Here is a 14,776-nt window from a genome sequence, read left to right on the forward strand (position 1 = left end):
GAATGTCACACAAGGATCCAAGTGTCACATCCATATTTTTCTGCAGATTGTTGATACTTTTGCTACTGGAAGGGTCACTAAAGAGTTTGTGCGGCTGACACTGTTGCCCTTTTCTCTGTTGGGGAATGCAAGTAACTGGTTATTAGCAGAGCCCGCAAATTCTATCACTTCATGGGATGATTTGGCGACGAAATTCTTGACAAAGTTCTTTCCACCAGCAAAGACAGCTCGACTCCGCAGAGAGATCATGTTATTCTGGCAGAAAAATGGGGAAAATTTGTATCAAGCTTGGGAGAGGTTCAAAGGTCTTCTCAGAGATTGTCCTCACCATCATCAGACGAATGAAGTTCTGGCACACACATTTATTGAGAGTCTGGATGCCCAACATAAGTCATCACTAGACACTGCTGCAGGAGGGCAGGCTCTTGATATGAGCTATGAAGAATTATTCACATTATTGAACAGGTTTACCCAGAGCACTCCAGACTGGCAAGATGACACAACTAGCAGTTCAGCTAAGAAGGCACCGGGTGTTTTTGAAGTGGATAATTTTACGACACTGTCAGCACAGATTGATGCCATGCGCACTGAAATCAAGAAGTTAACTGCTGCGCAAGTTCAACCACAAGTGCATGCAGTGCAACAAGCCATCGTCTTTTGTGATGTGTGTGGAGAAGGTCACACCAGTGATGAATGCCCTGCAAATCCCGCATCCATATACTTTGTGGGTAATGCAGGCAAGAGGCAAGGAAACAACAATCAATACGGGAATTCATACAACCCGAATTGGAGGAATCACTCAAATTTCAGGTGGAGTGACAATCAAGGAAATCAGAAACAGAACTATCAGCCAGCACCTGTTCCTCAAGCTCCCATGAACAGTATGGAAGATATGATGAAAAAGATGATGATCGATATGACAGACCAGCAAAGTTGATGGCAGATAATCAGAATCGCGATTTGGCGGTGCGGAATTTAGAGAGACGGATGGGACAGATAGCTGGTGCACAAAATACTAGACCACCCGGAGGACTTCCAAGTGATACGGATGTGAATCCCAAGCCGTGCAATGCTGTGACTCTACGAAATGGGAGAGAACTAGAGAAAGTGGCTCCAAAGAAAACCAGTCGAGTAGATGCTGAAAAAGAGAAGATTGCCGAGGAGATGATTGAAAAATAGAGGGAGTCGAGACACCAATGGAAAAGCAGCCACAGCCTGTGGTTGCAAAGCCACCACCTCCATTGCCTCAACATTTGGCAAGACAGAAAAAAGAGACTACTTACAAGAAGTGCCTTGATTTGCTTAAGCAGGTACACGTGAACGTCCCGTTGGTTCATATGTTGCAGGGTATTCCAAAGTATGCTAAGTACATCAAAGATATTGTTGCAAACAAGAGCCGGTACACAGAGTATGCCACTGTTGCACTTACTGAGGAGTGCACTTCTTGCATTCAAAACAGGTTGTCCACCAAATTGAAGGATCCCGGAAGTTTCATGATTGAAATTTCTATTGGGAAGCAGGTTGTTGCTCGAGCACTATGTTATCTAGGTGCAAGTATAAATTTGATGCCTTCATCTATCTTCAGGAAGCTAGGTTTGGGAGTGCCCAGACCAACCACTATAGTTCTTCAGCTGGCAGACAGATCGTTAGCAAGACCCGAAGGCATTATTGAAGATGTATTGGTGCAAGTAGGGTCGTTGATAATTCCTGCAGACTTCGTGATTTTGGACTTCGAGCCAGATCCGAAAGTCCCATTTATTTTGGGGCGTCCATTCTTGGCCACAGGGAGAGCACTTATTGATGTAGCTGCTGGGCAGCTCACCATGAGAGTACATGACAAAGTTGAAGTCTTCAATGTATACAAGGCTCTGAAGATGCCTGCAATCTATGAGGAGCTGTCAGTCATTACTGTTCTGAATGATGATACTCGAAGGTCACTCATCACTTCTCATGATCCATTAGAGAGAGCCTTAGTGGGTGATGATATTTTTTGTGGTTCGGCGGCGTTTGAGATGGTGCAGATTCTGGATATGGCGAGCATTTATATTCGTGAAGGCGAGTTTGAGCCTTTAGACAAAAAAATGGGAGTAAATCCGAAGTTGTCAATTGAAGAGCCTTCGAAGTTGGAATTGAAGCCCTTACCCGCACATCTTAAATATGCATTTTTAGGCGAGGGTAATGCCTTGGCAGTGATATTAGCAACAGAGTTGACCGACGAAGAGGTTAGTGTTTGTCTGGAAGTATTGAAGTCTCACAAAAGGGCATTGGGGTAGCAGATATCTGATATTTAGGGAATTAGCCCTGCGCTATGCATGCACAAGATACTCATAGAGGATGATCATAAGCCTAGCGCACAGCATCAATGGAGACTGAATCCCGTGATGAAGGAGGTTGTCAAGAAAAAAGTAGTCAAGTGGTTAGATTCTGGCATTGTTTTTCCTATTTTGGATAGCAAGTGGGGTGAGCCTGGTGCAGTGTGTCCCGAAGAAAGGAGGGATGACCGCTGTGACAAATGACAAAAATGAGCTCATTCCTACTAGAACAATCACTGGATGGAGAATTTTCATGGATTATCGCAAGTTGAACGAGGCAACCAGGAAGGATCACTATCCCATTCCCTTCATTGATCAAATGCTAGACAGGTTAGCCGGGAAAGAGTTCTATTGTTTTCTAGATGGCTATTCTGGCTACAATCAAATAGCTATTGCTCCGGAGGATCAGGAGAAGACCACGTTTACATACCCATATGGTACATATGCCTTCAAACGCATGCCATTTGGGTTGTGCAATGCACCCGCGACTTTCCAAAGGTGTATAATGGCTATCTTTCTAGAAATGGTGGAGGATTTCGTAGAAGTTTTCGTGGATGATTTTTTTGTATTCGGGAACTCTTTTGAGGTGTGTTTGAAGAATCTAGACCGAGTACTTACAAGATGTAAAAAGACTAACCTGGTCTTGAATTGGAAAAAATATCACTTTATGGTTCGAGAAGGCATTGTCCTTGGGTACAAGGTTTCAAAGAGAGGGCTGGAGGTTGATCGTGCTAAAGTGGAAGTCATTGAGAAGCTGCCACCCCCCGTGTCAGTCAAGGGTGTGCACAGTTTCCTCGGGCATGCAGGATTCTATAGACGCTTCATAAAGGATTTTTTGAAGATCTTTTGTCTGATGTGCAGGTTACTTGAAAAGGAGGTGACATTCCTATTTGATAATGTGTGTATCAAGGCCTTTGAAGGTCTGAAGAAGAGATTGGTAACTGCACCAATAATCATCGCACCTGACTGGAACTTGCCATTCGAATTGATGTGTGATGCAAGCGACAATGCTGTCGGGACTGTGTTGGGTCAGAGGCGAGAGAAAGTATTTCATTCTATCTACTATGCTAGCAAGATGTTGGACGCTGCCCAAATTAATTACACAGTAACTGAGAAGGAGATACTAGCTATGGTGTACGCTTTTGATAAGTTCCGTTCCTATCTTGTTGGGACACATGTTATTGTATATACAGATCATGCGGCCATTCGCTACTTGTTCAGCAAGAAGGACGCTAAACGCAAACTGATTCGATGGATTCTTCTTTTGCAAGAATTTGATATCGAGATTAAGGATCGTAAGGGAGCTGAGAACCAAGTTGTAGACCATTTGTCTAGACTGGACAACCATAATCATTTTGTGGAGGATGTTTAAATCCGAGAGTCATTCCCTGATGAGCAGCTATTTGCTATTCCTGCTGCCGAAGTCCCATGGTATGCTGATATTGTGAACTTAGTAGTAAGTGGGGTGTACCCACCTGAAGCCACTTCACAGCAGAGAAAAAGTTGTATCATGATTCACGGTTTTACATATGGGATGAGTCGTACTTGTTCAAGCAAGGGACTGATCAATTAGTGCAGAGATGCATTCCACAGACCGAGGTGAGTCAAGTCTTTGGAGAGTTGTCATTCTTCCCCATACCAGGGGGGGGGAGGGGGGTTTCAAGGTGATCGTACTGCGGCTAAGGTATTACAATCTAGCTTCTATTGGCCTACTCTCTTCAAAGATGCTCATGCATTTTCTAGAAGTTGCAACAGATGTCAACGAACGGGAAACATCTCTAGGAGGCACGAGATGCCTTTGACAAACATATTGGAGGTAGAGATATTTGACGTCTGGGGCGGCATTGATTTTATGGGGCCTTTCCCACCATCCTTCGGTAACAAGTACATTCTGCTTGCTGTCGATTATGCAAAGTGGTGGTGAATTTTGTGCGAAAGAACAGATTCGCAAAGTTTGGAACCCCACGGGCGATGATTAGTGATGGGGATGCTCACTTCTGCAACAGTTTGTTGAAGAAACTTTTGGAGAAATATGGGGTGAAGCATAAAGTTTCTATGGCCTGCCACCCACAAACATGCGGACAAGTAGAGGTCTCAAATAGAAAAGTGAAGCAAATCTTAGAGAAGACTGTGAATGCCTAGAGCAAGGATTGGGCAATGAAGTTGGATGACGCTTCGTGGGCATATCGCACGGCCTACAAAACCCCCCATCGGAGCTTCTCCTTACAGGTTAGTTTACGGGAAGGCGTGCCATCTGCCGGTTGAGTTAGAGCATAAAGCATATTGGGAAATCAAAAAGCTCAATCTTGATATAAACCTAGCGGGAGAGAAGAGGTTGCTCCAATTGCACGAGCTTGATGAATTCAGATTGGGGGCGTATGAGAACGCAAAGCTATACAAGGAGAAGATGAAGAGATGGAACGACAAGCATATTCAACATCGTGAATTCGTGCTTCAACTCTAAGCTGCAATTGTTTCCGGGAAAGCTTAAGTCCCGATGGTCTGGACCATTTGTAGTGACGAGAATCACACCCCATGGTGCTGTGGAAATACAAACTATAGATAGGGTGCGCAAGTTTCTGGTAAATGGACAGCATCTCAAACGATATTGGGGTGGTGCTTTTGACAAAGAGAAGGAGCAAGTGCTCCTTGATGATGAATAGAGCAGGATCTGCGTCGTGCCGCGACCTTAAATCAAGCGCTTATCGGGAGGCAACCCGAGTTTGTAATGTAACAATTCAAAATAAAAGGAAAATACAAAAAGTGTTGTGCCACAACCTTAACTAAGGTGCTGGTTGGGAGGCAACCTAACTTTTGTAGCATATATGTCATATTTGTTCATGTTGCAGGGCTAAGGAAGGAACGGGAACTCGAAACGAATGCAAAACATCAAGAAATCGAGCTTCAAGTTTGTATTGTGCTTTGTCTATACGTCGCATAGCCATCGCACAACAGGTAAGCAGGCCAAAAATTTGGCTAAGTAAAAGATTCAAAGAAGGGTGTTTTGTGCGCTGGGCATGCGTCGCATGACCAACGCACGAGATGTACTCAGAGCCAAAATTTTGGCTAAGTAAAACGTTCAAAAAGGGGTGTTTTGTGCGTTGGGCCTGCGTCGCACAACCAACGCATGAGATGTACTCAGAGCCAAAATTTTGGCTAAGTAAAACTTTCAGAGAAAGGTGTTCTGTACGCTGGGAATGCGATGCATGACCAGCGCACGAGTCGACCCAGTTCGAATTTTTTTTTTTTTTAAGATTTAAAACTCGGCCGACCCCCCAATTCCCCCCACTTCTCACAAACACACACTCTCTCTCTCTCTCTAAACTCATCCTAAAGCTGAAATTTAGCACTAAAAACCTTCCCCAAATCATCTCCATCCCTCAAGAAATTCGTGTGCATTGTCTCATATCTCAAAAAAGGTAATTAATCTTCATCCATTATCCATGAAATCCCATTCCCTTTTCCCTCTTTGTGTTGATTTTGAGATTGATGAACTAGGGTTTATGGGGTTGGGCGAATTTGGGCGGGAATTTGGTGTTGTTATGTTTGAAATGGTTGTTAGATGCTAGAACAATGATCCCCACACAAAAGAGAGGGTTCTTCAAGCCGTCATTGTTGCAAAACTCAAGGGATAGTTCTATGCCCACAAAGTGTTTGACAAAATTCCTAAACTAAGTTTCTTGTGATTTTTGTGAAGTCTTGAGTAGCAATTAAACTTGAAACAACATTTGAAACCTTGGGGCATCACCATTAACACCCATAAGTCGAAAAGCACTACAAGTAAGGGGTGAACCACCAACTTAGGTCCTCCAACATGATTTCGCTTGTTTTGTAATGTAGTTTGTTTCTTTAATTTTTGTTCTTTTTAGTTTAAGTTAGTTAACTTCTTTGTTTCAATTTTTGTACCATAGTTTGAATTAAATGTGGAGTGGTTCACCCTAGGATGAGGTTGAAAGTCAATAAAGCCATGTTAGTACCCGAAAAGTGAAAAAGTTGAAACTTCAATTCATGAACACTCGACTTGAAATAAGTGTGGGGTCGTTTCACGACACCACTTGGGTTTAATTTGCTAACGAAGTTGGATGTTTGTGTTGTGAACCTCTACAGGTATAATGGTTACTAAAGGAAAAGGTAAAGTTGATGAGTCGGGTCCCTCGCACGATTCCAAGAGGAGTAGAGGGGGTAAGGCCACTGCCACTAAGAAAGGAGCAGCAACCCGCAGTAGCAAACAACCGGTAGTCACCATTTCTCGAGCTTTTCCTCTAAGTCCTCGTCTCAATCTTGTAAGGGTTGGGTGTGCGGAAGAATGGTACAAAGACTTCCCTTTGACGAAGGGGTACATTCATGAAAGGCCTATCAACAAAATGGTTTTGAAAAAGAATTTTCGGGGGCATCTACAACCAAATAGTGGAAATGGGCTGGAGTGATGTCTTTGAGAATCCGGGGTCCGTGAACATTGACATGATATTGGAGTTGTATGCAAATCTAAAGTTGGCCAGAACAGAGAGTGGTGAGAGATGCCGTCATCGATGTACGTGAAATTGAGGATGAGTATGTGTTATAACGGCTCCACCTCGTGTGCACATTTAGGAGTCCCTGATTGTCCCATTGGACCATTGATTGATATCATCAAAAGGCCTGAATATAAGGCCATTCGGGACACTTTGTGTGGGCTAGATTCAAAGGCCAAGTGGGCTACATATCGAGAGGACCCAATAAAGCACAAGACAATGCTAATGGGTGATTTCATGAAGGAGGCCTGAGTGTGGCTTCAATTGTTGAACTTTCGCATAATGCCACTTGATCATTTCATTACCGTGCTGAAGGAAAAAGTAGCCATTGTGTACTTTTTCTTGACGAGGCAACCTGTCAACATTGGGTATTGGATGTTACGGGGGATGCAACACATCAGGGAGGGCAAGTCCCTCAGGCTGAGTTTTGGTAATACCCTCACCGGCTACTTAAGAAAGTTGGCACCTCACTTGGAGAGTCTACATGACAGGGTGCTCGAGTGCCCGAACAATATGATTGACATCTCTAATGTCAAGTCTCCCGATCAGTGCACTAAACTCAACTTGACTCCAACCCAAGAAAGATCAGCCCAATCTACTATGTTAGCGCAACTTTATAAGATTGCGATGATAAATTGTGATCACTTCGAGTTGGATGTCTCGAGTGTGTTCGCGGAATGCCCTCACACCACTTACTCATGAGTTCTCATTGGAGAGGAGGGCAAGCTGCCAGCTGATGAGGATTTGTGCTCCGCGGACCTCATAGCAACCGAGATGGAGGAAGGTAGTGAAGAAGAATCCCAAGCACAGGATGCTGATGATGATGAGGAAGAAGATGCCGAGCCGTCTGATGGCGAGGCTGAGTATGATGAGGATGATGACTAGGCCCTAGTGGGTCTCAGGGAGTATTTCTTGCCTTTGTCTTTAAATTTTTCCATCTATATGCTTCGAGGGCAAAGCATGATTTAAGTGTGAGGTGGGAAATACGTCCCTTGTAATAACATTTTTGAGGTTAAGGATGGTGATCAAGTTGCCATAGGTTTCTTTTTGGTAGTTTTTGAGTCTTAGAGTCGTAAAAAAAAAATCAAAAAGATTTCTAGTTTTCTTGCTTTAGGTTTTCTTTATAGCTTCTTTAGTCCCTCATTAGTGGCACACACCATCCACCCCCTTGGATTTTCTTATGGCCTCGGTTCTTTCCTAAGGGGGGACCTTTGAACCTGGTTAGATTTTTTAGTTTTTTGTAAAAAGAGTCATAGGAGTCAAGCCTGTTAGACCACTTGAATGCTAGGTGCTCGGATTAGGTGGAATGTGAAAACCATGAGCTGTTCTTGATGATTTTTGAAAGCACGCATGAAAAGAAGTAACCTCTGTTGAAACACTTTTGTAGTAAAGCGCATTGACACATGTATGACCCACTTGGCATAATGTGTAATAGTTGCTTGATTTGAGGGTTGTACGAATCTGTTTTGTATTGATTGTGTGTTGTGTGTGATGTGAGGAAACTCTTGTATGATCCATGCTTGATATTGATGACTAGAACTTGCCCGGTGTGTTCGTGAAGCGAAATTGAGTGATAAGTTTAGGAAGTGATCTAGGCATTTCTTTGTTAGCCGAATGTTGAAACGTCGCTTGCCTACCCTTTGTGTGTGTGTGTGTGTGTATATATATATATATCCCTAGTCAACCTCGTTGAGCCTTTAGCTTTTTCTTTTGACAACAGCCAATTAGCCTACCCTTTGTTCTTATTGACCAATATTTGATCCATGTTTACTCCTTAGGCACTTTTAATTGCAAATTAATGGAATTGGAGTTGGGATGTGAAATTAAGGGAGGGTTTGTTAAATGAAGTTGAAATGAAGGCTATTGGTGTACTTGAGTGTTTTTGAATGCTAGTTAGTGGGAAATATAATCGTAAAAAATAAATAATTAAATAAATAAAAAAGAGAGAGAAAAGAAACTAAAAAATAGAAAATATAAACTTTCCATTTAGTAGTTTGCTAATTAGTATGGTTTCCCACTAGCTTGTCGAAAATAGGATGGGGCTTAAAAGTTGAGAAAATAAATGGGTGTTGATGGGATAGAATGGGTAGCTTGTGGTTAAAAGTTATGGTTGATGAAGGATGGTGCAAAATGAACTATGTTGTAAGGTATTAAAAGTGCTTAGGGAGGTTAGTCACTATTTCCAAAATATATCCTACCCGTCCCTTAGCCTACGTTACAACCATACAAGCCCTAAGTGATCCTAAATTCATCTCACTCTAATTTGCGGAACGGTTACACTAAGGGCAAGCCTATGGTTCGTCATGTTTGAGCCTTGGATGTTCTTTGTGAGAGTGAGCGATATTGTTTGCATCTTATGTCCGTTGAAATAATGCCATTAACTTTGTGTGAAATATGGACAACTCTGTTTTGGGTGAGGGCAAATAATCAATAGGAGATGGGTGAAGTATTACTACTCGGTAAAGTAGCATACTCGTTGTGTTTTGAGTGGTGTCGGGAGTCATATGCTTGTTTTTTTTTAAATGGATCATTTCTTAAGAGGTCTGGTTGCTAATCTTTTGAAATGTGAGAAAATGTTTATTTTGAAGCAGTTGGCATGACTTTTGAGAGAATTGGCTCAATGTGTATGTTTTAATGCGATTTCGAAACTTTCATATCCGCCAAATCCTGATGTAGACCTGTTCGAGTGGCATGGCTGAGTAAAGTACTAGGGAATGTTGATAAGTGGTTGCTCGAGCAAAGTCTAAGTCGGGGGTGTTGATATTTGGCACAAATATCTAGATTTAGTGTCATTTGCACTTTACTTCTTAGCACTTTAATCGCAGTTTTAATGTAAATTGTTGTATATGAGCTTATGTTGGTATGCTTGTATGAATAGGTACAACAAGGACCAATGGAGGGTATTCCGAGCAGTTTTTGATTGATTCCAAGGTTGTGCACGTTGGTTGAACGTTGGGAAGGAAGTTCTAGCACTTGAAGGCAGAATCTGACCACTGAAGGGTCTCATGCGCTGGTCATGCGTCGCACAGCTAGCGCACAAAAACCCCATCCCTGAATCTCGGATAGGCCATGCACTAGTCGAGCGTCGCACGAACAAAACACAAGGAAGACCATGCGCTGGCCACGCGTCGCATAGCCAGCGTTCAAGAGGCATCAGTAATCCTAATTTGATTGGGACTGGGTCGACTTATCTCATATTTGGCCTAGTTTATAAATAGCCGTTTTAAACATTACATAGGTGGCTTAGACGATTTTGGGAGACTTGTGAAACTCTTTCTAGGTTTTATTCCTCTTCTATTATTTTTCTTTACATTGAAACCCTATGTTATTCATGAATTCTAGCTTCCATTCTCGAATCATGTGTAACTAAACACCTTAATTCTGGGGTTGTGGTTTAGCCATGAATATTGATGTTTGACAAGTATTTTAATCTTAGTAGCTTGTTCGTATGCAATTGTTTCTTTACTTTTGTGCTTAATTGCTTGATTGTCTGCGCAACAATTGAGTTCTATCTACTAATTGATATACGTGTTTGGGAAAGACGTTGTTAGTTTAGAGAAGGAGTAAAGAGATTGTGATCTGATTATCCCTAAAGTTGGGCTAGGATTTGTGACTAGGATAGGAATATATTTAGTTACCGCAATCAATTACTTACCGTGCTTTTATTGTGTTCTTGATAAGTCAAGACCATAGGAATATAGGAGGCGAATTATCTAGAATCGGCAAGTAGTGATTCGGAAGAATACTACGAGATTAATAATCCGGTTAATTAGCAATTGTGAACAAAATTACTAAGGTAGGAATGCTTGAATGACTCAATAGGATTGGTGAACCAACCACGACCCTGGAATATCTCTAAAATCTTGATAAAAGCAATTCTCAAAGACGTTCGTGGCACAATTCTAGTTGACATTGTTAGTTATTTAGTTTTCCGCATTAAGTTACAAAACAAACAAAGCTTTTATTCATTACTTGCATAATTAGTAGCAATAGTTTATTTTCGTGAAAGTATTGGTCATAAGTCTCGTGGGTTCGACATCCGATTTTATATAATCACTATATTACTTGTACGACCACGTACACTTGCGCGTGCATTTGGACGCAACAAGTTTTTGGTCAGTATGACATATGACGATTTGAAACCCCACCTTCTCATAGAGCATAATGATGATTTTTGCAGCGTAAAATATTCAGATCCACGAGATATTATTGCGGGTTACGCCGAGAATGGACATATTGGCATCCAAATCAGAACATCTTGTTTCGTGACTTGGAAAATCTCAACGCTCAAATCCCAATAAGGTACTCAATGACCATGCCTCGAGTAGCTCTAGAAACTTGCGAGCTTGCCGTCCAAAGGATTAGAAAAGAAAACAACGGAATGCTAGCAAGAAGTTGTAGATTTTACATGTTAAAGTTGGCCGAAGAACAAGCATCATCAGCAGGTAGAGAATTAACATCTATAGAAAGAAGATATGTCTTAAGAAACCCAAAATATTGTTCTGAAGACGATATTGAGGGCTTCTATTCTGATGATGATTAGGGGTTATTTTGGTCCACTCTCTTAGATTTTGGATAATTTCAGTTTCGGACTCATGCGGTTAATTTGTATTTTTAGCTTATGATGAAGTCATCAATTTGAATATTTTCAGTATGTTTTTAATTTGCTTTGATTGTTACAGTCTATTATTAATTTATATAAGCTTCTCAGAGTTAATAATACATAAAAGTTTAACAATCCACAATTTTAAAAAAATAAAATAAAAATTAATTAGTGCATGAAGGATGCGGATTACATAATAAATGAAAACGGGCAACTAGTAAAAACAAAGTACATAAAAATAACAAACTAAATAGAAAATACAAAAAAATAACAAAAAAATACATAGAAATAATAAACTTAAAAAACAAAATACATAGAAATAATAAACAACAACAAGATAGCACAAATAATCTTCCAAAATTTCAGTTTTTCTTTGAAAGAATTTTTCTCGTGTTGAGTGTCTCTAAGGTTAGTCTTGAGAAAACTTTATTTTTCTTCGGATTCTTTTAGCAAGACCTCCAAAAGGTCAATTTTTTATTGAGCTTCCATAAGCTTAAATTGCAAGTCAAACTTCACGGTATCTCTAGAGATATGTGAAGTCACGGTATCTCTATCAACAAGAAGCTTTTTAAACTTCGCCGCCATCATTTTATCCACGGGAATGCTATCTTGCCAACGAAAATGTTTGCAACCGCCCATATCCTATAAATATTACAAGAAAATCGATTTTTTAAAGTAAAATATATAGATAATGTGAAAAAAAATTAAACCCTAAAAAATTGTAAAAACACTTACTTCGGGCACTTTACAACGCCAAAAACGACGCCCCGGATTATCTTGGGTCCTTGATGTGCTTATATTACAATAATGACCAGATTCACAAACATCGGGCTCTATAGCAAAGTTTGATGTTTCAAAGCTTTGAGACATGATTTTGGGGGGGGGGGGGGGGGGCTAAAGTATGTTGAAAGAGTGAAAATAGAGGAGGTGAAAAAGAGTAACTTGGAAAAATGAAGCTGCTAGGGTGTTTATTAACCTTTATTGCACACTAATTTAGTGTGCAATAGGACTTAACTGTAAAAGTGCAGTTTAGTCCTATTGCGCACTAAATTAGTGCGCAAAAGGTAGTTTGGTAACTTTGTTTTTTTTGTGGGTTATTTTGGTTTCAAATCACACTTTTTGGGTCATTTAAGTTGCGGACTCGTAGAAGTACAGACCAGTTGTCCAGTCCGAGGCCGAATTAGGATTTAAAGTTAATGATTCGAAATTTTATTCCTTCTAATTTATTGTGTTTTAGATTAATAATTTATACATATTTAAAAAATTATTTAAAAAATACTTATAAAATTTGAACTAAAACTAACATTTATTCTGGCTCTGCCTTGTGTACCGGTAATCTGGTCTCCGAAGGGGAAAAAAATGCTATCTGGTCTTATAATTAACTCCTAGAAACTTCTAATACAACTATATTCATATACAAATGACTGCTTAATGAGTGATCAAGAGAAATAATATAAATTTATCGATTGTTGTCGATTTTTAACAATTTAGTTTGATTTCTTAAGCAATAAGGGGTGGCTCATGTGATAAGCACCCTCCACGTCCAACCTTAAGATTGTAAATTCGAGTCATGGAGCAAAGCGGTGGGAGCTCCTAGGGAGGGGTTAAAAAAAAAAGCAGGCTCGTATTTACCTTTAAAATGTGATTTGTTCTTATCGCCTTAAATTGGCCCTGCATTTCCTTGACATGGATAACCATATTAAGCAGTGTAGTAAACTAGTGACCTTCTACTCCTAATTCTTTTAAATACTAATAATGATCTTGATTGCATAAAGAAAAGATCAGCTAGAGGTAGGTTCTTAGAACCGTAAAACACGACAACAGACCAACGACCCTACCACTGACAACATGATTACGAGCTTCATCCTGCTGAAATGTTGAACTAATACTTGAAAGCAAAAATAAAAAAGATGTTTAAGTTTGGTGCACTGTCAGTGTACAAATTTTTTTACATCTTCTGGTAATTTAAAGGTAAATACAGTAACTTTCTTAAGTAATATTGTTTACCTTTTTGACCCTGATAAAACTGCAAATTATGAAAGAATAAATAACGTTAAAAGGAAGTTGAATCCTACTTGTAATCTAACCAAAATTATTTCTTTATATTACGGATAACCAAATTATTTCCTTTTCAAACACTGTTAACAATTTTGATTTTTTCACGGAGTTTTGTCAAGATTATTACTGAAGCAATTCTTTCAACTTGTTAAACATGATGAACCATGTAACAAATAATTCCTCAAATGTAAACCTTGGTAGCTTCGTTGGATAGTCCTTATGCATTTTCTAATAATATTCAGATTCTTTTTTTCATTACAAGCATCTAATTAAGAGTAGTTATTGTACAATTTTAAAATGTCATCATGCTGCCCACAGTGCTCTTTAGGTTGTTCCGATAGAATACAAGGAATTAAAATTTTGTTAATATCGATCACTTTAACAATGAAAAGCTAAATTTTCAAGTTAAAGAAGAGATGCTTTTGATGCAATTCAAATGTCATCCTACGACAAAAGTCTTCCATGAATACGAAGGGATTTTGGAATTAAAGGAGGAATAGAGGTTTACAGTGGTAAACGAAGCAAAGAGAGAATAGAGATCGACTACTTGAAGACGGAGGGTAAATTAAAGAGAAAAAGTGGGAGAAAAAAAATCAATGCGTAATCTCTTAAAACAAAAAAAAAAAATATATCAAAAAGTTGATATTCTGCTATAGCAGGTTAATGCTACTTGATAGTGTAAAAAGTTGGTACACTGACATAAGGCACCAAACTTAAACTCTATCCTAATTATATAGAAACATCATCGAGTGATAGCGATGGTATAACGAATGCAGAGGCGTCCGACGACAATGATGATGATGATGATGAGGTTGATGTTAATCCTCATATGCATGAACTACAATTAGTATAAATGATGCAAAGTCGGCCAAACCAGCAAGAATCGATGGCCAAAAGACCAATTTACCAACAAGAACCGATGGCCGAAAGCCCTATTTAGTGGCATTTTGACGTGATTCCACATCTTGACAATCTTCAAGGTCGTCCTGAAGCCTTCTTCACCAGAGAAGATGATCCCATTAGCTATAAAATGTGGAAAGAACCGGTCGATCTAGTAAATAATGTTGTTCACCTTGCAAAAGGCATGATGTTCGAATCCAAAAAGGCATTGCAAAGGGCTGTCAAAATTTATAGCTACCAGGGAATGAGGGAGTTTAGGGTTGATGATTCAACCCGAAAGCTATTGAGACTGGTTTGCAGATGACAATATCAAGATTGTCAATGAATGCTTCGTGATATTGTTAAGCATGATAGTCAGTGGATTATCACAAAATTCTACCCAGTCCACCCAC

General features: G+C 39.9%; 1 protein-coding gene and 1 non-coding gene across 2 annotated transcripts; one reads left to right on the forward strand and one right to left on the reverse strand.

The window, feature by feature from the left end:
* Window positions 1–229: 229 nt before the first annotated feature.
* LOC132031591 (small nucleolar RNA R71) lies at window positions 230–336 on the reverse strand. Its single transcript, XR_009408313.1, has one exon. It is a non-coding gene; the product is annotated as a small nucleolar RNA R71 (small nucleolar RNA).
* Window positions 337–1,196: 860 nt separating this feature from the next.
* On the forward strand, window positions 1,197–2,273 carry LOC132063647 (uncharacterized). The gene has a single exon (XM_059456303.1). The coding sequence runs from the start codon at window positions 1,197–1,199 to the stop codon at window positions 2,271–2,273; it is 1,077 nt and encodes a 358-aa protein (XP_059312286.1).
* The last annotated feature ends 12,503 nt before the right edge of the window (window positions 2,274–14,776 follow it).

This window comes from Lycium ferocissimum, chromosome 1, assembly GCF_029784015.1.
Source record: "Lycium ferocissimum isolate CSIRO_LF1 chromosome 1, AGI_CSIRO_Lferr_CH_V1, whole genome shotgun sequence".
Taxonomy (NCBI): domain Eukaryota; kingdom Viridiplantae; phylum Streptophyta; class Magnoliopsida; order Solanales; family Solanaceae; genus Lycium; species Lycium ferocissimum.